The following is a 26,497-nucleotide window of genomic DNA, read 5'->3' as shown; positions in this document are numbered from 1 at the left end:
AGAGGAATTAACTATTATTAAATATATTCTTAACCTAGACGCATAATCCTTTCCTTTCTAGCTTAGTAGTATAGAAGATATAGCAAATTAACTGCTTGCTAATTGTGATATGCTAACTATAGGACTATAATAGGCTTTAAACTTTATTAAATGCTAACTATAGCTTTCTATGCGTTTTACGCGTAAGTATAACTATTAGAGAGCCTTATGTAAAGATCTAAAGATAATTAGCTCTTAGTTTAAGCTTGTATGCAATATAGTTATAAAATATAGTATATATAATAATAATTTTTATAACTTTAATAAGACTAGCTTTATAATAGGTATAATCTTAACTATAATAGTTATTATAAGCTTAGAAAGATATAGTAATCTAACTTTAGCTTAGCTAGGTAATAGAGAATAGGTTTTAGTACTCTAGTCTATTAATTCTTGTGGTTAGGTAATCCTGCTATTTATTATAGTTATAGAGCAGTATTACCTTGCAAACTAGTATAAAGATTCTACCCTACTAAGCAATTAGGTTATCTCTATAACTTAAAATAGCTAGACTATAAATAAGAAAGCTATAGAATAGATTAGGCATTTTAAAAAGCATACTAAGCCTTAAACTTATAGCGCATATTATCTTCTTATCCTAGATAGGCATAAAAGTTACTACTCTATAGAATTTAAGATTTTCTGTAAAGAATAGAAGATTATTACGCTTTACATGCTATCTTATTTATCTTATATTCTTTAGCCTCTAGATATTAGGTATTTTAGGCCGCTAAAAAAGGCTTATAGTAAAGAAATTAAAGGACTTATAAGGGCGCACATAATACACATTACTAAGGCTAACTTCTTACCCGCGTTTTCTATTGCGTTTAAAGCTATAATAACCAAAGAAAATATTTAGGGAGCTTTTAGAGGTGTAGAACTTATTCTATTTAATCTAAAAAGTGTCCTATTACGCCTAGATGCCTAGCTATAGACTCTAATGCAGGTTAAAGAGGCAGTTAAGCTACTAAACCTATGGGTTCTAAAGACGCTAAATAACCTAATTAAGGTAACTTCACAGACTAACTATATTAAAAGATAAATAAGCTGCTACTAGGAAAGCTCTCTAATATAAATTTTAGCTGCTATAGATTAGTTTATAAAGGGTATACACAAAATAATACACAAGATAGTTCTCTTAAAGGCTAAGGTTAACTAACTTTAAGAGGCAAATAAACTACTAAGTAAGTATTATAAGGCTAGAAAAACACAATTATATTAAGGAGGTAGTATAACTATTACTAAAGGATAAGCTCTTTAGGATTAGAATAATGTGGAAGAGCAGATATAGCAAGAAGATCGCAGATCTAGAGGTTAGAAGCTAAGAGTTAAGATAAAGGGTTAGCAATGTGGTGTGTGCAGTAATACTAGTTATAATGCGCAAACGTGTAAGTTTAATATAGAAATATCTAATAAAGAGAATAGCAGTAAAGATTAATTAATTTCTTATGTTATGGTAGTTATTTTGTAGAATCTTTATGATAAGGTGCAGTTGTATAACTAACTCGCTATGTTAACCGACTCGCTATGCATTCACGTTAAGCTTTTAGTAGTAATTACTATATCTTTACTATATAGGGTTAATTTAGTAGGAGTATTTATATCTATTATCTTACTGCCTTATCTAATAGTTTACTACCCTAAAGGATAGAGAGATTAAATTATTAGAATACGTATTTAAATAAGTAGAATAAAGAATAAGAGGAGTAATCTTATATTTATAGCAAAATAGTAGATATCTAGCAGTTAGAATAGTAATAATCTTAATCTCTAACCTTCTTAAATCTAAGAAGCTCTTCTCTTACCCTTTTATACTAAAAGTAAGGTAATAGCATAGTGCCTGCTACCTGTAGTTACTCTTTCTTTGGGATAGCCTCTAATAATAATATTATCTGCTTTGCTTAAATCTAAGCACTAAGACTATAAGAAGAAATTTATTAAGTGCCTCTAATATTTAGTTTATCTAATCCTATAAATATAATAGTTTTATAGTCCTTCTTAGCTATAATATGATAACTACTCTAACCTAGCAAGTTATCTAAACGCTAGCTTTCTATAACTTAACTATTTAGACTTATTTGTCTCTAATATTAAGGGGCCTTTATAAAAGTATATAGAGCTTTAGCAAGTTAGAACTATAATTTTTAGTGTGATGCATTTAGCTGGAATTAGCAAGCTAGCTTTATGCTAGTATTAGACGTGTATTTACTAGTCTAGCACCTTTAGGAGGGTAAAGTTAAGCCTTACATAGATAACAATCTCCAAGTAAGAGCAAGCATAGACTAATAGGGGGTTTCTATAGACTAGTTCTAAACTTAAGGCTTGGCCTTTGTAAGCCTTTGCATCTAATAAGACGAGGGTGACATCAGCAGAAAATACAGTTAATGTGACGGTAGCACTAAGGCTGGTTCTAAACTTTAATTCTATACCCACCCTTAGTAGCATGGTGTAAGCCATACTGCTTTCTAACTTAGTGATAGATTGTCTTGACGGAACGACGCCTAAAAAACCCCTTTCCTCCTCGTTGGCTTCAAGGTTTCAGCCAAGCAGAGCAGTTTATCCAAGCCACTAATTATGGCTCGCGATTTTGGAAGACATCAAACGTACAAGCCTCATCGTTGCGAATTTCGCAGTCCGTTATTGTTGGCCGTGCAATTATCTTGGCTTAACCTATGTCCCCATTACCCGCTCCGGACAAGTTCAATAGCCAGAAAGAGGCATCCCGGTTCGGCTGGCTTCTCTATGGCACAGAGGAAGACATGTACCAGATTCATGGCGGCTGTGGGTTTTCTAGGAAGCTGCTGCACATCCTGAGCCAGGTAACCTATTGCGCTACGCGGCTAAAGCAAGAGCCAGAGAGCCCTGTCATACCAACAACGGCGATTTACCTGCGCACAGAGCTGCTCAAGATGAGACAATGGAGCACTAAATCGAAAAGTTGGAAGGATGCAAAGTCAGGGCCATCCGTGATTGAATGGGTTCGCTCTCAGCCGAAAGGTTGTAAGATCGACACAAACGCAGACATGACGGATGTCACTGCAGAAGCTTGGCGCTTTGCCGCCATGATTTACCTCCAATGTCGCGTGCTTCGGTAAGTACTAGGTATTGAGGCTGCCATTAGTGCAGCGAAAGGTCTGACGCACCGAACTACTAGATTGCCTCGAAATCACCCTGACATAGTATCAAAGCTAAACGATCTTGCGAGATGCATTACCGTCATGCCTACATCGGGCACACAATTTACAGCCCAGGCTCCACTCTTCCCTGTAATTTTGCTGGGGTTGTTAGCAACTGTACCTGAACACAAAGGCGTTTCGAGCCACTGGTTTGATGAGGTTCTGCAAACGCCAGTTAGAAGTGTAAGTTTGGTATCCCTCGAGACACCCTGGTGACACAACAGCTTTGAACGCTGACGATGTTTGGGTGCCATCAAGAGTGTTCCACCTCTGTACAGCACACTCCTGCATACCTGGACCTGGATAGGTAGAGATATTCCGGTACCATCACCACCTGACCTCGAAACATATCAACCCATACATCTTCGACAGCCGTGGTGGGGGGAATTAGTCACCCAAGTCCGGCAGCAAGAACAAGAAGCGCTCTGCCTGACCTGATGCTAGATGCTGGGTTCAATCAGAGACGAATGTGCTACTCAGTTTGATCCATCGATCGAAATTTATTTTATGGTCCGTCCTGAAAGCTACCTAATTGCCTTCTGCGTAATCAGTTGGCGTTCAGCTCAATGAAGCAAGGGTGAAAATGCTCTGGGCGGGAACAATCACTTTTACTCAAGTCGCATTTACACTTTACTAGCTCGAAGCTTAACGCCATGTACTCGTTGCAGGTGATTCTTGAAAGCATCCAAACTGGTTAGAAAGTCGCCTAAATGCGCGCATTATAGATAGCAGCAAATAAACCTTTCTTTCTTGCGCTTATGCTTAAGATGCACGTTCTCCGCATAGTCTATTATATAAGACAGACGCTTAAATGAGCGCATGAGCGTATTGTATGGGAGCTGTATTTTGCCGACATAATATATGCACTGTGATTTACCGAGTATAAGGGTTATTTCCTCAACCTTAACTTTGGGCCTAATAGGCTTGATGTTGGCATAGCTCTAACGAATACTGCTTCCATACAGCGGTGGTGACGGGGATGGCGATTGCGCGGGAGGACGCATCTCACGGCGAGATGCGAGAAGAGCCATAAGGTTAATAGCTCTCTTGCGATCTGTGATATGCTTTGTACCCAAGTCTTGGCTGAAGTCACTTAGGATAGCTTGCAGCTGCGTTCGCTCTTCTAGCTAATGCTGCATACTAGGCTTAAGCCTTAGTTCTCCGTCAGGTTTAGGGTCTATTATTATCCCGCTTAACTGCTTTTGTAGCTTCTTGTTATGCATGCGCTAACAGCATGCTTCTTAATATACTTTTATTATATTAGCTTAAAAAGCTTATTCTGTGTTTTTAAGATCTCTCTATAGCTGTTAATACACTTTTCTAACCGCCTTAGGCGCAGACTTAATAAAGCTATACTCTTGCCTTATATAAAGCGCTATTTTCCGAATTTAATTCGCAAGGCTAGCGACTTTGGGATTAGGAGGAAGCTTGTCCAGCTCAGCTTTGGGAATCTCCTTTGGCACTTTAGGATTGCATTTGATGCTTGTATGTGTGAAAGCTCGCGTAAGACCGTTAGCATATAGGTCTCTTTCGGGGAATAACTCCTAAGTATTAGATCCTATCTAACAGGTTTAATATGCATTTTGCATGCATCTAGTGAGGGATTGTGCCTTATAACCTTATCCACAATAGAGTCGGGGGCAACACCAAGCAGAGCGTTTGCATGGCCTCAGCGAAAACAATAAGATGTCTATTTTTCCTCTGAGCCGAGATTGCAGCCTATCCTGTCGAGGTAGAATGTATATGCGGAATACTTTATAGGTTCTGTTTCGGATTTGACGCAGCCAACGGCAGTGCGGACTGACCTTCGGAAAACCAGCTTTTTTAGAACTGAGGGTTTCCGGGCTGAGCCGAGGTTGGCTCGGCGGGCGCTCTCGCCTCCCGTCCCGGCCTGACGCGGGACCCATTACAAGCGAGATTGCTTCTCATTACTTCTTAAGCTCACGAGCTCTCCTTTTCCTTGTCTTGTTTTCTCTTTCTTTCTTAGCTCTGGATACTTGTTTATAGTCGCCTAGCCAGTTGTCAATATACTCGCTTGGACCGTTACATCCAGGTGGCTTCATATACCGGGCCAACCCACCAACAGGGCCTTCTATTTTCTCAGCCATCGAAACCCAATCTTGGTCAGCAGGTCAAATTACCTCGTTTAATATCATCTATATCAGTTCCAAATAAGTGGGTGGTCTGATTATTACTTTGAGACTAGTGTGGCTTGTCTGAGCTCTTTGGGCCTCCAGGTGGCTTCATATACCGGGCCCCGACCCACCTACAGCTGGAGTCCTAATATTTTCTCTGCCGTCGAAACCGAACAGAACTTCCGTGACATCAAACATGGCCCTGGCAAACGCAGTAATAACACTAGCCTTCCTTGACACCATCTTAGGCGGCCAAACTATTATTAATCTTCGCAATATTCTACTTGCTCTCATGGTCGCTGGCATTACGGGCGGGTTCTCGTTTGCCCTCCTTGTCCCTCTTATTGTCTCTGCTGCTGGGGCGATTGGCAGCGGTTTAAACTACTATATCTACTTCGCCGACTTTCCGATCCTTAATATGGCCATCGCTGCCCCGTTCGCGGATGTCGCTTGGCTGGTGAGTGTGACGCTGCGGTGCAAGAGAAAGGGCCTTGGACGCTTCATTGTCGCTGTGATACAACATTGCTCATGTTCTCATCCTTATCTCCGTCCCAACCCAGACCGGCTATATTGCATTCGACTAATGTAATAACTGGCCTACTTTACCAGATTGGAGAAGCCGGACTTAATTTCTATAGCTATGCGATCCTCATCAATATCCTCCGTGGCAGCGAGCGCATATTCTTCATGGCGCTTTTCTGGTCAATGTTGTTTATTATCGCCTCCATCCGGGCCACCATCCTCGTTTTCCGCGTGCTCTGGATCCTCGATAACGATACCTCTCTTGTTATAGGACTAACCATCGGCTATCTGCACATAGGGTTGTTTGCAACCATCGCGCTAGTTGAATGTGTAAGCGCTGGATTCCTGCTAAAAATATTCCGCCTTAGACTCCAGGCGCCGACGTTTAGCGCTAGGCTGTTGCGCTACCTCGCTCGAAGCACCGAGATCCGCCTCGCCACGCTTGCGCCTATCGGCATCATGCGCAGCATCACCTTCCCATTACACTTCCTGGAGCCAGAGGCAAAGGTAGCTCGCCAGCTAGACAACTTTGCCATCACAATGCTATGTGTATTCCCAATCGTACTATTGTGAGTTTGTTCTCCATTTTCAATAGTATTAGCAGAATCTGCTAACATGGAAATGTTGTTAAATAGCATTGACATCCTCGCCTCGCGTCTTGTATTCGAGGACGACCGGAGCGCAAGAATGCAGCTGGCGGCCCAGTCCTGCCATGTCTCCTCCACCCGCCCATCGTCCAAAATATTGGCGAGGGTTGGTGAAATCATGTCGGGGGCCCCTGCGGAGTGACAATCGAGACACTCATTTCGGTGGGTTATCCACCACCAATCGGCCAGATTCATGAATCCTGACGGATGGACTGGTGAATGAGGCTGTTGCGGCTGCTCACCAGCGATACTGAGGCAAATTGTCATATATTGGATACTCGTTGCGTTTTGCTAGCGCCGCTTTGACGCCGTTATCATGCCACAAGGCCATGATTGGTCCCAGCCAATCCTGCTGGTGTCTCTCCTTGTGACCAAACTTGTGTCTTATGAGTAACGTACTCCACATGCGAGCTAGCCACACCGCTGAGCTAGCCGCCGCAGACTAGTGTCTTGCGAAGATGATGCAAAAAATAAACCATAACGCTAGAATTTAATTAAACTTTGTTGCTATTCTCTTTATTAGGTATCTCTACAGTGATTTAATAAGTGTGGGTATTATGACCGGTCTGGCCGCATGTGCCACATCGCTGGCCCTTTGCCTTATTCCTCGGCTTATAACCTTAACTTCTATAGATATCTTAATATATTTGCTACTTAATATTCTTTTAATCTTAAAAAGCCTGTCTCTTAGCAATAGTTATACTATTGCCTTAATATAGTTATATTTTTCTTGCTCTATACTGCTTGCTTAATATTGCATTTGCTACTTATAGTTATTTATTCTTAGCCTTTAATAGTGCTATCTAATGTATTATTTCTCTTGCGCCTCTCGCAAATTAATCTATAGCAGCTAAAATTAATATTAGAGAGCTTTTCTAGTAGCTTCTTATTTATTCTTTTATATAGTTAGTCTGTGAACTTGCCTTAGTTAGATTATTTAGGATCTTTATGTAACGAGCTAAGCCTAATAGTAGCTCGGCTTGCACTCTAGCCTTTATTCCTAGCCTTATTGCTAGTAACCTCTAGCAATAAGTAAGATTAGCAAAAGCAAGCTTATAAGGCTATAAGAGCTCTATAAGCTCTTTTCTTCTTATTCTCATTTTCCTTGTCTTCTTAGCTTTAGATACTTATTCTAGTTACCTAGCTAGTTATTAATATACTTACTTAGACTATTATATTACCTAAAGCTTCTTTCTAAATTCTTATAATTATTATATTATGCTTTTATATATATTATAACTATATTAGAAAGTATTATATTTAATTAATTAATTAATTTAGTTAATAGAGATTTACTTATATAGCTATATAATATAGTATATAGAGTATATACTTATAATTTTATCTAATTAACTAGATGTAAAGTAAAGCCTAAGAGGGAAGATTATATTCCTAATCTTACAGTATTATATACTAACTTAAGAGGCATTTAAAAGTTTATAGCTAGATTGCTAAAAGCAGGAAACCTATAAAGACTCTAGTAGACCTAGATTAGCAGAAAGCTCTTAACAAATAAGAGGCATTATGTCTCTATAATAGATCTTAGATTAAGATAGCAGAGAGCTCTCTAGAGAGAGAGGTAAATTATCTGGTAAAAGCTTATAGAAGCTATAAAAGATCTCTATAATAGAGATACATAAATAAAAGAGTTATCTAATAAAGAGATAACTTATAATAGAAAGTAATAGCTAGGAAGAAAGCCCCTAAAGCTAGACCTCTTAGCTGTTAATACAGATAATATCACTGTTAGGGGCCATCCCAAAGAAAGAGTAACTGCGGGTAGCAGGCACCACGCTATTACCCCGCTTCTAGTATAAAAGGGTAAGAGAAGAGCTTCTTAGATTTAAGGAGGTTAGAGATTAAGACCGTTACTATTCTAACTGCCAGATATCTGCTATTTCGCTATAAATATAAGAGTACTTCTCTTGTCCTTTACTCTGCTTATTTAAACACCTATTCTAATAATTATAAATATTAGAATAAGCAGCTGCAATATAATAAGCCTTCTAGCAAATAATAGAGATCTTACGCGCAAAATAGGCGTCTAACCGCAAAGAAATAAAAGCCTAGATATAAGCCTTATAGTTTATAATTACTATTCTAAACTATTTCTTTCTAGGAGATATTACTAACCTAATATCCTAGAGGTTAGGTCTTATACCTCTAGTATTAAATACTATCTTACTGCTACTTATTACTCTAAATAAAGTATAACTAGGCCTCTAGCTAACTAAAAAGAAAGCCTTTCTACTAGATCTCTCTTAATTTAAAGGAAATTAGCTAAGCTTCTATATATAGCTTAGTAAGATTTAAAATAAGCTTTAAGTAGATAGCCTTACTATTAGAAGTAAACCTAATTAATTTACCTATATCTATATAAGGCTAGGTAGAGAGCTATAAAGAATAATAATTACTTATATAGAAGCTAGAGAAAATAATAGAATATTTAACTTAGACTAATATTTATAGTATCTAGAGAAATATTATAGTAACCTAAATGCTAAGGCTAGAGCTATAGAATGCCTTAGGTTTCTAAGATAGAAGAATAATAAAACCTTTACTATATTCTTACCTAAGTTTAAGAGAGAGCTAGTAGACTTAGAAGAAAGCTCTTAGCTAGAAGATATAAAAATTAGTTATTTAGAAGTATTAATTAATACTTAGCTTTACTATATAGCTATATATATAGATCTTAACTAAATAAGATATCTTACTTAGGTATAAACTCTATAAAAAGTCTCTTTATATTTAGAGAGTATTAGTAAAATAGAAAGACTTTTATATAATAAGTACTTAAGTAGTTAAATAAGAGAATAGCACTAAGAAGCTAAAGAAAAGAAGGTATTATAGCTAATAATTAAAGAAGAAAAGGCTTTAGAGTAAATAGACTAGAAACTAATAAGAGTAAATATAGTAAAAAGTAAAGTAGCTATAAATAAAATAAAGAAAACTAAGAGTATTACCTATTACTATTATAACTAACTAGGTTATATTACTAGAGGTTATAAAGGTAAAGTTAAGAATATAGGTAAAAAGAAATCTTTTATAAGGTATAAACTATCTTAAATTATAGCTATAAGAGTATAGGCTAGAAACTCTAATAACTTTAAACCTAGTAATAATAGATATAAAAGCTTCTATAAGATAGCCTTAGACTAGGATTTAGAAAATAAGTAGCTTCTAATTAAAGGTATAACTAGAAGTAGAAATTAGCTAAAAAGAACTAGGATAAATAGAGAGACTAAATAGATAATAGGCCTTTCTATATTAATATAGAACTTAATAGAGAATACTATATAATTACTCTTATTAACTATAAATACCTAAACTATAGTATAATTAAAGAGGCTCTTATCTAAAAACTTTAGCTACTATATATTACTATTTCTCTCTAAATACTTAAATAGATAGTAGAATTAGTTTCTAGGGTAATTTAATATATTTTATATATAGATATTAATATTAATAGCTACTAAAAGAGCTATACCTTCTTCTATATTATACTAAGCTAAAAGAAAGATATAATTCTAGGAAGAACCTAGATAAACTAAGAGAATATTATAATTTACCTAGTAAAAGGCCTTCTCTATATAGGCTAAAATAGCTTATAGGTTTAGGAGAGATACCCTAGGAAAAAGAGAAGATATAAGCTTTAAGATATAATAGTATTTATATTTACTAGCCTTATATAATAAGCCTAATAATAAGAACTAAAAGATAAGAAGAATAGGCTATAGGTTTTTACTATAAGTCTTTAAGATATTAAGAAGACTCTTACCCTAAAGAAATAAATAGACTCTTATATAAAGCTTCTAGAGTACTACTATAAGTTTCTTTCTATCTATAATAGAGAAAAACCTAACTAGCTACTACTAAATTAGCTTAAAATTAACTACTAAATCCCCTTATAGGTTAATAAGAATAGAAAGAAAAAGAAGCTACTATTTAGGCCTTTATATAGAATATTAAGAGAAGAACTTATTATTCTTTGCTAAACTCTTACTAAACTACTAGATAAGAGATTTATTTAAGCTAGTAGTTTGCTAGCTTTTATACCTATACTCTTTATATATAAACCTAGAGGTAAGCTCTAATTCTATATAGATTATTAAGCGCTTAATATAATTACCTAAAAGGACTAATACCTATTACTCTTAATTAATAAGACCCTATAAGCTATATTAAAAGCTAAGTAGCTTACTAAGTTAGATATTATTACTACCTTTTATAAGATTTATATTAAGAAAGAAAATAAATAAAAGACTACTTTTTAAACCTATTATAGTCTCTTTAAGTAGCTTATTATACTATTTAGGCTAATAGAAGCCTTTATAACCTTCTAATAGTATATTAATTAAACCTTATAGAATTATCTTAATAAGTTTTATTTAGCCTATATTAATAATATCTTAATCTACTTAGATAGGTTTCTAAAGAACTACTAATAGAAGGTTAAGTAGGTACTATAAAGACTCTAAAATACTAGCTTATAGGTAGATATTAATAAATATAAATTTAAGACTAAGAGTATAAAGTACCTAGGCTTTATTATAGAAGTAAGTAAAGAAATCTAAGTAAACCCTAAGAAGATTTAAGCTATCTAGCTATAGAAAGAACCTAAGACTATAAGAGAAGTATAATAATTTATTAGTTTTATAAACTATTATTACTAATTTATCCCTATATTCTTAAAGATTATAATACTACTTACTATATTAACTAAGAAAGATACCTAGTTTATATAGTTACTTACCTGCTAGGCTTCTTTTAATAAGCTTAAATTACTACTAATTAGTACTCTCCTATTAGTATAATAGAATTCTAACTAAGAGATAGTAGTAGAGATAGACTCTTTAGGCTATATTATTAGAGGTTTACTATTATAGAAAGATAACTAGGAACTTTTATGCCTAGTTACTTTCTTCTCTAAAAAGAATACTCCTACTAAATATAACTACCCTATTTATAATAAGAAGTTACTTACTATTATCTACTACTTAAAGTATTAAAACCCTAAACTATATAGTATTTGTTAGAAGCTATCCCCAAAGGGGGCTAACTGTGAGTAGCAGACACCGCACTGCTACCCCGCTCCTAGTATAAAAGGAAGGGAAGAAGAGATCTTTAGGGTTTTAAAGGAGGTCAGAGATTAAGACTATCACTATTCTAACTGCAAGATATCTGCTATTTTGCTATAAATACAAGATTACTTCCCTTATCTCTCACTCTACTTATTTAAATACCCTCCCTAATAATTTAATCTCTCTACCCTTTAGGGCAGCAGACTGTTAGATAAGGCAGCAAGATAACAGATATAAATGCCCCTACTAAACTAACCCCACGCGGCAAACACGTAGCAACTACCGCTAAAAGCTTAGCGCTCTCTAGGTCTACTAAGAACTTCCCCTAAGATACTCTCCTAGACTGGCAAGTGAGTATAACTATGGAAGTAGAAGACAAAATAGCAATTTAAGAGGCTATTAATAGAGTTGCAAGAAAGCTGTAACTCGCAAGAAAGCAAGCAGAGCTAGCCGCGCTAGAATTGCAACTAAAGGATGTTAAGAAGGAATAAAGGAGCAGTAAAGCGCCTCTGCTACCTTAACCCCACACTAAGCTTACAGCGCCATAGCCACAATATAGCATCGCGAAGGCACAGCTAAAGGCACCTGTATATAAGGGGGATACCTATAAGAGCCTATAACACTTTCTCTTAGACCTTAATGCTGCCTTTACTATGGATTAGTATAGCTTCCCTAATAACGCTACTAAGGTTGCCTATGCTAGCAGCTACCTTGCTAAAGATGCAAAGCAATAATAGATAAGATATACTGCAGTAGACAGACTTATCTAGTACTAAGACCACTTATAGGTTAGCTTTATTAAATGGTTAAAGAAAGGAACTATAGATAAAGACTTACGCTGCTTAGAAGCAATAAAGACACTAATAGGCCTTTAATAGGAGGAAGGATAGACCTTCTAGGCATACAAGAAGGTCTAGAGCAAGGCAGAGGCTAAGCTTCCTAAGCCTATCCTAGAATAATTGTAAATCTGTATATTTATTAATAGCCTAAATAACGCTATAAGGAAGCAGGTACTTAGCTAGAAGTTTCTAAAGAGCTAGAATCATCTTATAGGGCAAGGAAAGAAGGTAGAGGTCGCAATTAAACCTACTAAAGGAGAACGCAGTAGGCAGAGAGACTAAAAATAAGATTGCTTATAATTGCTAATAGCAATAAATAAATAGCAGGCAAGCAGCAAAGAAGCAGCATCCTTAATAGGGATATCACCCTTATAGGCGTCTAAAATAACATGCTATAAATATTAGAAACTAGAACATATCTTACCTAACTATAAGGAACCTAATTACAGAACTTACAGCAGTAGTTGCCACACTACTTCCACCTATAGACAGAGTAGCAACCAAGCAGCAAGAAACCTAAATAAATTACCTATCTTAACCATATATAAGTAGGAAGCTAGGTCTGCCGCAGACAAACCTAAAGACCCACAAATATAGATGTAGGTAATACTATAGTGGGATTACAGCTAGATAGCTGTAAATGCGCTATTTAACCTAGGCGCTATACATACTATTATTAAACCGAGCTTATTAAGTAAAATAAGCTGGAAGAACATACAGCCTAACTAGTAGAGGTTAGAGAGCACAGTGGGAACCCCGCTATTACACCATAGGGTTCTTAACTAAGTTATAAGAATTACTAATAGCACTAGCTATACAAGAATGTGCTAACTTAGCTGCTATGTTGCTAATGCTAGAGAAGACCTTATCCTTGGAATAGACTAGGCTTTAAGGTACAAGCTGGTGGTAATAAGTTAGGAATAAGGGTACTAGAGACACCCGATCCTAGCCTCTTAGCTCTTAATAGCATAAGGAAAGCAATAAGTGCGCTGTAAGGCAAACTAATTAGCGGTAGTGCTAGTGCTTTAATAGGGTTTCCACCCAGACTAAATTACCAGACCTAATAACCACCTTAATAGCAGCAAAGAAGCAGAGAAAGAGGTACCTAGTGCCTATACAGAATACCAAGATGTATTCTCTAAGGAGAAAGCCGCTATACTACCCTCCCTTAAAGGCTAAATATATACTATTAAACTAGAGAATAGGCAGACACTACCTTAGGGACCTATCTATAGCCTAGCAGAAAAAGAGCTATAAGTTCTCCGCAAGTACCTAGCTAGCGCAGCGCAATAAGGCTGGATAAGAAGGTTAATAAGCCTAGCAGGAGCCCTAATCCTCTTTATGCCAAAGAAAGGGGGCTAGCTACGCCTATATGTGGATTATAGGGGCCTTAATAAGGTTACAAGAAAGGATAAGGCGCTCTTGCTACTAATCACCAAGATCCTTAATAGGCTGAGGGACGTAAAGGTGTACACTAAACTAGACCTCAAAGATGCTTACTACTAGCTATATATTCGCAAGGGCAATAAGTGGAAGACTGCCTTTTAGTGCTAATATAGTCACTTTAAGTATCTTATAATGCCGTTTAGCCTAGTTAACGCTCTAGTAACCTTTTAGGAATACATTAATAATGCCTTAGGGGAGCTAATTAATACTATCTATATTATATACCTAGATAACATCCTAGTGTATAGCAGCAATATTGCAGAGCATAAGCAGCATATTTGCCAAGTACTAGAGAGGCTTTACAAGGCAAAGCTATACACAAATATTAATAAATATAACTTTTTAGTTATAAAGGTAGGGTTCCTTAGATTTATAGTAACTAATAAGGGAATTAAGATAGAACTAGAGCGCATCTAGGCTATTATTAACTAGCTGCTACCTCACAGCATGATAGATATAAGGTCCTTCTTAGGATTTACAGGATTCTATTAACAATTTATAAAAGGATATAGCAAGATAACTATCCTACTAATAGACCTCCTAAAGGGAGATAGTAAAGATAACTTCCAGCTAAATAGCAATATAATAGTAGCATTCTAAGAGCTAAAATAACGGTTCTAAGAAGCGCCTATTCTAGCGTACTTTAATCTAGATGCACTACTACAGCTAGAGACTAATACTTTAGGCTTTACTATAGGGGCTATACTAGCACAATTGCTGCTAGATTGCTAGCACCTAGTAGCATATATATCGAGAAAGCTCTCACCTATTAAGCTACGCTATACCACCCCTAATATAGAGCTACTAGCTATCTAGAAGGCATTTAGGACGTAGAGATATTATCTTGTATACTCTACGCACCTAATCCGCGTTATTATAGATTATTTAAACCATAAGTATCTAGCATCTAAGCCTAAGCTAATAAGCAGGCAGGTTATAGCGCTAGATAAGCTATATCCCTTTAATTTTACAATATAATATTATCTAGAACTAGCTAACCTAGCAGATAGTCTGTCTAGGCAGCTAGACTATTTTAATAACAAGGTAGCAGCACAGGCAAAGGCTTTATAGCTACCTCTTTTTCTAGTAAAGTTTGCAGAGAATAAGCAGCAAGAAAGCTATAGTGCTAGCTAGAGCATATAGCCTACCCTATAGCTATTAAAGCTATAGTCTATTGCTAGCAAAGAGAAGAGCAATACTTATGCTGCGAGATGTAAGGTTGCCTTTTATAAGCAGCAAGAGAGCTATAATGCTAAGCACGTGAAGCCCACCCTGTAGCTATTAAAGCTGCAGTTTATTGCTAGCAAAGAAGAGAGTGACACTTATGCTGCGAGATATAAGGTTGCCTTTTACAAGCAGCAAGAAAGCTATAACAGCCTATTAAAGCTATAGCCTATTGCTAGCAAGATATTAAAGCCACAATATATTGCTAGCAAAGAAGAGAGCAATACTTATACTGCAAGATATAAGGTTGCCTTTTATAAGCAGCAAGAAAGCTATAATAGCCTATTAAAGCTATAGCCTATTGCTAGCAAGATATTAAAGCCGCAATATATTGCTAGCAAAGAAGAGAGCAACACTTATGCTGCAAGATATAAGGTTGCCTTTTACAAGCAGTAAGAAAGCTATAATAGCCTATTAAAGCTATAGCCTATTACTAGCAAGATATTAAAGCCGCAATTTATTGCTAGCAAAGAAGAGAGCAACACTTATGCTGCAAGATATAAGGTTGCCTTTTATAAGCAATAGAGCCTCTAGCTAGTAGAGTTAGGACTAGCTATAGAGCAGCTAGTCTGCTAGAGCACTATAGCGCGACTTTTAGCTATTAGGAGGGTCTCTGCTAAATTAAGCCCTATAATAGATAGTCTAGGTAGTAAGGGGCTTGTGGGAGTCCCTACTATCCTAGAAGCACTATTAGAGGCACAATAGAGGGACGCCTTTATTGCCTAATAACTAGAGTTACTTGCAAGTAACTTAGAAGTAGCAACCTAAAGGCATAGGCCTTAGGGAGTTAATACAAGTAGACTGCTCCTATATAAGAGCTATATTTACGTTCTAGGAGGTCTATAGAAAGAGTTACTACTGCTAGTTTATAATAACCTAGCTGCTAGGCATTATAAAGTAAGTAAGACTTTACATAGGCTTGTAGCTTAGTATTACTAGTAGGGCATAAAGAAGCAGGTTAAGAACTATATAGGCACCTGCCTAAACTATTAAGTCTTAAAACTAAGGCTATACTACCTATACGGCAAACTTATAGCTCTCCTTATGCTAGATTGCCCCTTTTAGGAGATATTAATAGACTTTATCACTAGCCTACCCCCTATAAGCATATATAGAAATAAGGTCTATAACTCTATCTTAGTTATTATGGATTAATTCTCTAAGTATACTATTTATAAACTAGTATTTAAGCAGATTACTAGTAATAGACTTGCTACTATCTTCTTAGACTAAATCTTTAAGGACTATAGCATGCCTAAGAGAATTATAATAGATTAAGGCATAACCTTTACTAGTAGCTTTTAGGGGACTTTCTGCTACCTCTTAGCAACTAAGTAGCAGCTTAGCACGGCATTTTACCCTTAAATAGATAGTTAAACTAAGCGCCTAAATTAAATCCTAGAGCACTATATTAGGGCTTTTAGAAGCATTAAGCAGACAGACTAGCTAGACTGCTTGCTAATAGCGTAATTTACTTATAATACCAGCTATTATACAGTATATAGCTACTCCCTAGCAGAGGCGCTATAAGGATTTACCCCTAGGGGACTAAGTTATGCTATTAAGCCCCTTAATATTATTAATAAGCAGGCTAAAAGTAGAGCACTAGAGCTATAAACCTACTACTAGTCTATTAAGTAACTACTTAGCAGTATACAAGCTAAATACGCTAAATATTACAATCGCAAGTGTATCCCTATAAAGTTCTAAGAAGGAGACTATATGCTATTATCTACCAAAAATATTAACCTATAGCGTCCTAGTAGGAAGCTTACAGCTAAGTACCTAGAACCTTACTGTGTTATTTAGTTAATTAGGGACTGCTATATAGCATATTAGCTATAAATGCCTAAGGGCACCTAAATACACAGCGTCTTCTACGTCTCTAATTTAGAGCCTTTTCAAGGAAATATAAAGAAGGCCCTAGCTGCAAGGCAGTTACAAGATAGCACCTTAGAGCCTGCGCCTAAGTATAAGATTAAACAGATAGTCGCCTATAAATATAACAGAAAAAGGCGCTACTACCTAGTAAAATAGGCAGGATATAATACCTTAGAAAATTCCTAGCTATTACGCTAAGATTTTAATACCTAAGAGCTTTTAAATAACTATAACAAATAGGTTTACAGCAAGTTAGCAGTAAGGTTATAATAGAATAGCTAAGTAGGGCTAAAAATAAAAATTTAATTCCTAGGGCAAAATATTAAAGATATAATTATTAAAATAGCCCTCCTAGCTACTACCTAGCTGCTACCTAGCTACTTAAGCTCCCCCTTAGCATCCTCTACCTCTAACTAGTATATTAGCTTATCTAGCTTAGTTAGCACTAAGAGCGGTGCCACGCGAGCTAGAAGGAGCTCATAATATTTAGAGAACTAGCTATAAGTTAGTAGCAAGGCCGCAGTTATAGACCTATACTATTAGACTTACTAGAGCGCTATTTTCGCACATATAGCAGAGGCAATTTGCAATTTCCAGGGAAGCCTACACCTAGGTTACCTCGCATAGCTGCAAGATTATAGCGCGTTTATTAATAACTGCCTTGCAGGCAGCTGCTACTTTAATCTAGGCATGGCAGGCCTGTCCCTTCTTGTCCTTATTTTTCTCCTTAGCTAAGGCGCAAACTAGCTCCTTATAAGCAGCAAGAAAGTTAGCATCGCCATAGTACTAATTCTCTTCTTTATTAATAGCATTCTTAGCTATAAAGGTAGCCTTATAGGCACAGCAGGCATGGGAACTAAGCTAGCTACTAGTTAGCAGTAAACAAGCTATAGTAGTATAGGTACTCACAGGAATATATAGCTTATTATTTTTAAAATAATAGGCATATTTTGCGGTATTAGCTACCAAGCAGTTAGTAGGAGTAAGCAGCAACCTAGCAGCTAACTTATAGCTCTCTGCTAGCGCACACATAACTAGGACGCCCAGATTTTTTGCCTTATATTTAGGCGTGCTATTAGTAGTAATATTAGCAGGACGGAACTTCTAGTTAGCTATCCCGTAAGCACACCGCTAGCAGCATCCTACCTCTAAGCTAGCTGCTAGTTAGCACTATATACACAGCAAGAATAACAAAAAACCTACCTATAAGAGGTACATTTCTTGATTAGGGTAGGAGGTATCCCCATTATAGCTGGGGTGCTCCTAGGCACAGTCTTGCGAGAAGTCTAGCGATAAGGCATAGTAATCTAGCAGCTGGTTAGCAGCAAACACGCTACTAGGACTGTAAAGAGTACCTACTAGATTAATAAAATTTTTGGACAGGAAATTGTAAAAATATGGGAATTCTATTAAAAATCAAGGGGATTAGCACTGCTACGCGGCTAACTTGCAGTAAGAGCGCTAGCAAGCTGCTACCACAGGAAGTACTCACAAGGATAAGAGGGGATAAAGGAGGAAAGAAGGAAAGGAAGGAAGGAAGGGGGGGAGGTCCTGCTTATATATCTAGGGGATTAGGATTAACAGCTGATAGCTGTAGAGTTAACAGCTGCCCTGGCAGCTGTCAGCTTGCAGCTGCTTAGGCACCTATTAGCAGCTGATTAGGCATCCCAGGGCTAGAAGCTATTTATAGCTGCAAGTTACCCGCGATATAGCTGTAACTAAGCACGGTCACAACAAAAGGAGGGTAACTCTGTTAGAAGCTATCCCTAAAGGGGGCTAACTGTAAGTAGCAGACACCGCACTGCTACCCTGCTCCTAGTATAAAAGGAAGGGAAGAAGAGATCTTTAGGGTTTTAAAGGAGGTTAGAGATTAAGACCGTTACCATTCTAACTGCGAGATATCTGCTATTTCGCTATAAATACAAGATTACTTCCCTTGTCCCTTACTCTGCTTATTTGAATACCCTCCCTAACAGTATTACTTTATTTAAGATTCTTATAGACTATCTTAATCTTTAGTACTTTATAAAGAAGTAATAGCTTAGTAAGAGATAAGCTAGATAGGCTAAGATTCTATTATAGTATAACTTTATTATTTAGTATTATTCTAGTAAATAAGTAGTAATTCTAGATATACTTTTATAATAGGAATAGGATATACTAGTAGGACTTAATAATAAGAGACTCTAAGAATATAAGTTATAGCTATTTTAGTTAGTTAAGAGAAAGAAGAGAGCTATATACTTATATATTAAAGCTCCTATAATAGTAAAGGCTAGCTTTATAAAGAAAGGCAATATAAATTAATTAGAGAACCCTACTACTAGCTATAATCCTAATATTAAGAACCTCTTTACTATAATTAACCTATAAGAACTATAGACTAAAGAATTATAAAAGTATAACTAGTACTAGCTAATAAGAGAGGTAGTTTAGAAAGGTAATAGGTACCTCCTACTATAGTAGGAGTTACTAATTACTCTATTAGAATGCTCTATTAATAAAGAATACTAGCTTTATTAGAGAGAGAGAATTTAGATTCCCTAATATAAGCTACTATATATAAAGATTATCTAAGATACCTATAACTTAATACTAACTAGCTATCTAGGTAGAAATATACTTAAGTTTCTACTTAGTAAAAGATTCTACTAGCCTAGGTTAAATAAAGATATATAGTAGTTTATATAAAACTATAATATTTATAGTTAAAGTACTATATAGAGGGAAAAATAGCATAAACTTCTTAAACTACTACTAGTACTAGATAGAATCTAGTCTAAGATATTAGTAGACTTTATTATTAACCTTTCTCTAATAAGTTTAAATAGTATAACTAACCTAATAGTAATTATAAATTAACTATTAAAGAGTATTATCTTAGAGCCTATATTTATAATTACTATAGAAGTAACTACTAAAGTATTAATAAGATACTTTATTTAATATTATAAATTCCCTAGAGTAATAGTTATAAATTAAGGTTTATAGTTTACTAGCTATTTCTAGCGCTACTTATATTAACTCTTATAAGTCTAGTAATACCTTTTAACTATATAGCACTTATAGACTAATAGGGTAACTAAGAGAGTAAACTAGAAAGTAGAAAGATACTTATATATCTTTATAGTATATACTTAAGGTAATTAGAATAATCTACTACTAGTAGTAGCTATAGCCTTAAATAATAAGATAGCTACTACTATAAGTATTAGCCTATTCTTTCTAACCTATAAATACTATATTAACCTAATTTAAGTTAATAAACTACTTTACTTTAATAATACCTTTCTAATAGTAAAAGTAGAAGCTCTAGTTAAGAGGCTATAAGAGGTAATAGAATAGGCCTAAGCTATAATAGCCTTAGCATAAGAAGTATAGGAAAAATATACTAATACTTAGAGGCAGCCTATAAATAAATTTAGAGTAGAAAATTAGGTCTAGCTATAATTATAAAATATTTAATCTAAAAGACCTTTTAAGAAGCTAGACTAAATAGTTGTAAAGTATAAGGTAATAAAACTTATTAGCTTATATACTTACTAATTAGATATACTACTAGGCATCTATAATACTTTTTATATTAGCCTATTAAGGCTAATAGCTAATAACTATTTGCTATTATAGCAAATAGATAACTACTACCTTCTAGTAATTCTTAATAATAAAGAAAATAAGAAATATTATATAGAGGTAATAGTAGGTAAGAAGAAGACTTAAGAAAAGTAGCAGGTTAGGGTAAAATAGAGCAGCTAGGTAAAACCTACTTAGGAACTACTTAAGGCATTTAAGGAAATATCTACTCTTAACTAGTATAAGAAAGAGTATAATAAGATTAAAGGATAATATAATAGAGGTTTAAGAGAATATAGTATTTCTATTTATCTTACTTTTACTCTAATATAAGCTTCTAAGAAAGAGAGGTATTATAATAGGCTAAGCCTAATAGTAGCTTAGCTTATACTCTTACCTTTATTCCTAGCCTTATTACTAGTAACCTATAGCAATAAGCAAGATTAATAGAAGTAAGCATATAAGCCTATAAGAGCTCTATAAGCTCTTTCCTTCTTATTCTCCTTTTCCTTTTCTTCTTAGCTTTAGATACTTATTTTTAGTTACCTAGCTAGTTATTAATATACTCGCTTAGACTGTTATATATACCTAGCCTGCTAATCTCTTAAGGCTAACTAAAATGCTTATTATTATAATATACTACGCTATAGTAGTATATTAGGAGCTACTTTATTATCCTAAAGTACTCTACTAGAAAAGAAAGGTTCTTAAACCTTTAAAATACTATATTTTTACTCTTTTTACTTATACTCTATATACTAAGTATTTATATATACTACTATATTACTTTATAATTTAGTAACTAATCTAATACTAGAGTATAGGTACTTCTAAAAAGAGTATTAGCTATAGCTAGTATATATCTAAGATTATTATTATTATTATTCTTCTTTTTATCCTTCTCTTCTACCTTATTATTATTATTATTATTATTATTATTATTATTATTATTCTTATAATAGTTAGTATTATCTTTATCTTACTTACTCTAGAATAGAGTATCTCTATATTTTAGTAACTTAAATAATAACTAGATCTTTATATTTATAAGCTTCTAAAGGTAGGTAGGAAAACCTATATAGAGTAGCTATAGCTTCTAGTCTGCTTAGCTATAGCTATAATTCTTAATAATTACTCTATTATCCTCTATATTATATGCTACTTTCTATATATTATTCTTTAGTCTATTAAAGAGTATTTCCTCTACTACTAAGAGTAGAGCTCCTATATATAGAACTAGTTATAATAGCTTAGAAGTACTATTTATATCTTAGTCTTAGCTGCTCTCTATTATTAACTTAATAGTAAAGTAGTTAATTTAACTTTTAGCAGTTAGATAGGTTTATAAGTAGTATTACTCCTATAGAGAGCTATCTTTTCTATGCTATAATATAATTCTCCTATATCTTAGCAGATAGTTATATATTAATTCTAGCCTTATTATTATAAAATTATATATCTCTATATTATAGTTATATATATAGCTAGTAAATAACTTTAACCTAGTAATTTACTTATATAGTAATCTCCTTTTAGGCTACTATTATTATAGCTCTTTTATTATTTTATATAGGTTATATATTAATAGCAGTTTAATTATTTTATATAGCTACTTACTTGCTATATAATATAATTTCTTATAAAGATAGGAGTTCTATCTCTTTCTGCCTTCTAGCGTAAGGTAACTCTTATAATCTATATATACTACTACCTAATACTCTTTATTATAGATAAAGTTATTTATGCCTATTATCTTAATTCTTCTAAGCAGAAGAAGGGAAAGAATAAAGGATAAAGAATAGAGAAGACTCTCTTTTAAACCCTTCTACTAGTTTTTACTAAAAAATATTTACTTTATTCTTTATCTTTCTACCTTACTTTGCTATATATATATATATAAGTACTAGGCACTCCTTTTCCCCTATATCCCTATATACATCTAGGAAAAAAACGCCTATTATAGCAGCCTGCCTAGCCTACTTACTTACTTACTTACTTACTAGTCCTTACAGCAAATGTGCAATTGCTACCCTGGGATATTATTGGATTAGAGAGGGAAATAGCAGGTAAAATAACGCTCTATTAGCTTTCTTAGCTTTCTTATCTGCACTAATTATGCTTGGCCGTTTTAAGATAAACCCTTTTTAATTTACTATATAAACTACCCTACTCTAGCTGCCTTATTACCCTACTACTAAATTACGCTGTTAAGAGTATCTTGCTTACACTCCTGCTATCTATCTTTTTCACGTTAAAAGACAGCTCTAAATTATTGCTAGGAACTCTAAGAGCTATAAAAGAGTCTTAATCCTAGACTTAGTAAACGCTTTTAACTAGCTAGAAAGAGAAGCTATTATAGAAAGTACCCTAAAATATACTTCTACCCTTTATAAGATAGTTACTTAGGCTTATAATAGCCTATCTCTTCTTATTATACCTTTTAGAACTACTCTAGCCTCTAGCAAAGAAATTTAGCAAGAGAACCCTTTAGGTTCCCTTCTATTCTCTCTAGAAATCTATCTAACACTAAAGACTCTTACTAAGGCTCTCCTAGATACTCTTATTATAGCCTACCTAAATAATATCTTTATCTTAGAAAAGAACCTAAAGGGAAAGACCCTAGATATTATCTAAAGAGTCTTCTAAAAATCCCCTGCCTCTCTTAATTAATAAAAGAGCAAGAAAGCCTCTATAGAATCCCTTAGAAAGAAAGAACTAGCTGCCTTAGAGTCTCTTATTAGGCTTCTAGCTGCTAGAAGGTTCTTTCTAGAGGGAAAGATTAAGAACTTCTAAAGGGTTCTAGCTCTCTTAGAAGGAATTTCTAAGTAGTATTTCCTACTACTTCTTAGGGAAAGTATATACCTCCTTCTAAGGTATCTTCTAAGATAGCTAGATCTAGCTAGCCTTAGAGACCTTTAGAGGGAGCTTAACTCTCTTATTTACAGCTAAATTAGAGCTCTAGCTACTAGAGCTACTAGGCTTCTAGCCTCTATAAGCTATAGAAACCTAGAACCTTTTAAGAATAGGATAAATCCCCTTCTAATAGGTCTACTAGCTAGAGAGAGAGGCCTTAGAATTTCTCTCTATATAAATCTTACTAAGAGAATCTTCTAGGCAGCTAAGGTAGCCTTCTAGCTAATACTAGACTAAATTCTAGAGTAAATTCCTATAGCTAGCCCTACTAAGGTTCTATCTATTTAGAAGGCTATAGTAGAAGCTAGTTCTAGCGCTCTTTCCTTTCTAGATTCTATCTTAGACCCCTCTAAAAAGAGAGCTAGGGTGGAAAATACTAGCTATCTAGGGCAAAAGTAGCTAGATATACTGCCTACTATAAAGACTCTCTACCTTATAAACCTAGAAGTTATAGAATCCCTTTACAGCTAACTGCTTCTTTCTGTAGGAAATAGAAATAGCTCCTATAGCTATTATAGAGCTCTAGCCTCTATTAACTATAAAGACTACTATAAGGCAGCAGATAGAAAGTAGACCTCTTACTATAACTAAGTTACTTATACTCTTATAAAAGTACTATCTAGCTAAGCTAGCTTAGAAGTTAGGAAAGAGCTCTCTAATCTAGCAGAAGGCATTTAAAAGAGACCTAATTTTATAGTTGCTCTATCTAGCACTAAGTACTTCTATAACGTATAGATAGTAGCTGTAAATAAGGCCTCCTATAGGAAAGACCTCTATAGCACTCTTTTAGAAGCTATAGCTGAGAAAAGCTAGAAATATAGAGCTTTAGGCTCTATCTTTAGGCCTCTTATCTTCTTAGCTAGAGGCCTTCTAGAGAAGGTCTCTACTAAATACTATAGGGAAATTTAAGATGCTATAAGCTCTACTGCTTCTACTTAGATAGATAATTCTGTTAGGATTATGCTAGCTAAGTATAGAGCTTATATAGCTCTCTCTATAAGTGGGAAAAAACTACCTATAGAAGAAGCTAGCTAGCTTATAACGCAGACCTAACTAGCAAAGAAGAGAGCATCTAAGGCAGCTAAAGCTACCTAATTTCCTATCCCTTCTTTTCCTTTCCTTCTTTTTCTTTCCTTCTTTTCCCTTCTCTCTCCCTTTCTTTCCCTCTTTCCCTTTTCTCTATCTATCTCTATCTCTTACCTCTATCTTCTATTCTATCTAGTCTCTCTATTTCTGTCTTTCTATCTATCTATTCCCTCTTTACTATCTTCTCTACCTTTTCTATATACCTCTAAGGTTCTCTAAAAACCCCTCTTTTTATGTACTTAGTTTGCTAGCTTTCCTTTTGTAACCTATCTATCTAGCTTAGTTAGAATTAGTCTGGCAAGATAGCTTTTAGATAATAATGCTAACCCTAATCTAACCCAATATTGCATGTGAACCATACACAGCTTGAGACATGACCTTTAGGCCCGCCATTTGCCCCATGTTGCTACATACTTATATATTTGCATGTCCACCAAACTCCACTCAACTACAACGCCAGCAAATCCACTAACCAAATCTGCCACTGGGACCAGACCAGACTGGACCGGTCTGGTCGTTATCTGGCCGGTATATAATAATGTGCTGGGCCGAATTTCCAAAGTCCCAAAGTCGACTCGACCTGTTCAACTCTCAACACAGCACGCACACACTTGAGCAGGGTCCGTCTGAGCAACGGCTTGGTGACCCTGACCGATTCGACGTGCAATAAACAGCTCTTAAAGCCTCATTGCCTGCACATTTAACTCCCTTTTCCTTCAATCTTGATGCCATCATGGCATTCCACAACTTTGGCGCCTTGCCGCTCGAAATCAGACAAAGCATCTGGCTCTTCAGTCTTCCCATGCCCGAGCCCGAGGTGTGTCTCATGTGGCCAGTTAACCTCTACCAAAGATACGAGGGGCCAGAAAGTACCATGCCGAGCGAGCCATACGTCGTCGACACGGCTTTCCCAGTCCTGATGCACGTGTGTCGCGAGTCTCGTGCCATGGTGCAGAACTCGACGCTGAGCGGCGTCTTATTCCGGTCCTCTACTCTTGCAGGGTGCGCCGTGCCGTTTCGATACTTTGACCCAGAGCTCGATACCATGTACTGGGGGAGTGAAAATATCATTGAGCTGGCCCGGAATTCCATGGCCCTCCCCGACGTCTTCGCAATCACCTCCCTCGCCATAGAGGTCCAATGGGGGTTCCGCCTAAATCTCAACCTCATAGACACATTGATGGACACAATGTCCGATCTGCAGACTCTGTCGCTCGTGCTGCCCGATTCCACGGACAACAATCGACCCCGCGTGTCCTTGTTCGGTCACGAGGCCTTCAAACAGCCCTCCCGACGCTGCAAGCTACGGACTATTGACTCGCAGAAACAACCCATTATCCACATCGAGACCAGCGGTGACCGTATCGTGGCCAACGATGACCTGGTCCCGCTGCCGCTTGCGCTACAGCAGTGTCGAGAAGCGCTAGAACGCGGCGCCGCCGCCCTTCTCGCAGAAAGTGCTGCCATCTCCGGTATCGTGCGAGAGGGTCCGGACACGAGGAGGTGGTTTAACCACCTGAGAATTCAGGCGCAGACTTTTATCGAGTACCAACCTGACGGCACGTGGAAGGAGATCTGCGGCGAAAGAAGGTTCGTCGATCAGGGGAGGACCTATATGCTTGGACCCTACATTCCTGTTGCTGAGCGACCAAACCCAGAATTGGTCCGAGTTAATGACTTGGATGGTGCACTGAAGAAGGTCTACATGGGTGACTGAGAGCAACTATATGATTACCGTTTTGGCCAGATAACAGATGGTTGGAAGGTATACTCAGGTACATGAAAGGTACTACGCCACGCCTGGCACGATAAAGCAGAGGCTCAGAGTCCGCGAGTTAAGCAATTAGCTACAACTATCAGCGCAGGGTGAGTGTGGGCATATGCCGGCCACCTTGCACCTAGTTACAGGCAGGGCTTTTCGCCAATATATCGCTA

At 35.9% G+C, this 26,497-nt stretch overlaps 2 protein-coding genes across 2 annotated transcripts; both read left to right on the top strand.

The window, feature by feature from the left end:
- Nucleotides 1–5,546: 5,546 nt before the first annotated feature.
- Nucleotides 5,547–15,892, top strand: VFPPC_09245 (hypothetical protein; the record flags this gene model as incomplete). Its single annotated transcript, XM_022428648.1, has 3 exons — nucleotides 5,547–5,807; nucleotides 5,960–6,441; nucleotides 15,886–15,892. The coding sequence occupies 3 exons, from the start codon at nucleotides 5,547–5,549 to the stop codon at nucleotides 15,890–15,892; spliced, it is 750 nt and encodes a 249-aa protein (XP_022284131.1).
- A 9,403-nt stretch (nucleotides 15,893–25,295) lies between these two features.
- VFPPC_14563 (hypothetical protein) lies at nucleotides 25,296–26,279 on the top strand (the record flags this gene model as incomplete). The annotated part of the gene is made up of 1 exon (XM_018292331.1): nucleotides 25,296–26,279. The coding sequence occupies one exon, from the start codon at nucleotides 25,296–25,298 to the stop codon at nucleotides 26,277–26,279; it is 984 nt and encodes a 327-aa protein (XP_018139103.1).
- Nucleotides 26,280–26,497: the final 218 nt, after the last annotated feature.

This window comes from Pochonia chlamydosporia, chromosome 7 (genome assembly GCF_001653235.2).
Source record: "Pochonia chlamydosporia 170 chromosome 7, whole genome shotgun sequence".
NCBI lineage: Eukaryota > Fungi > Ascomycota > Sordariomycetes > Hypocreales > Clavicipitaceae > Pochonia > Pochonia chlamydosporia.
This window is presented reverse-complemented; position numbering and strand designations above follow the sequence as displayed.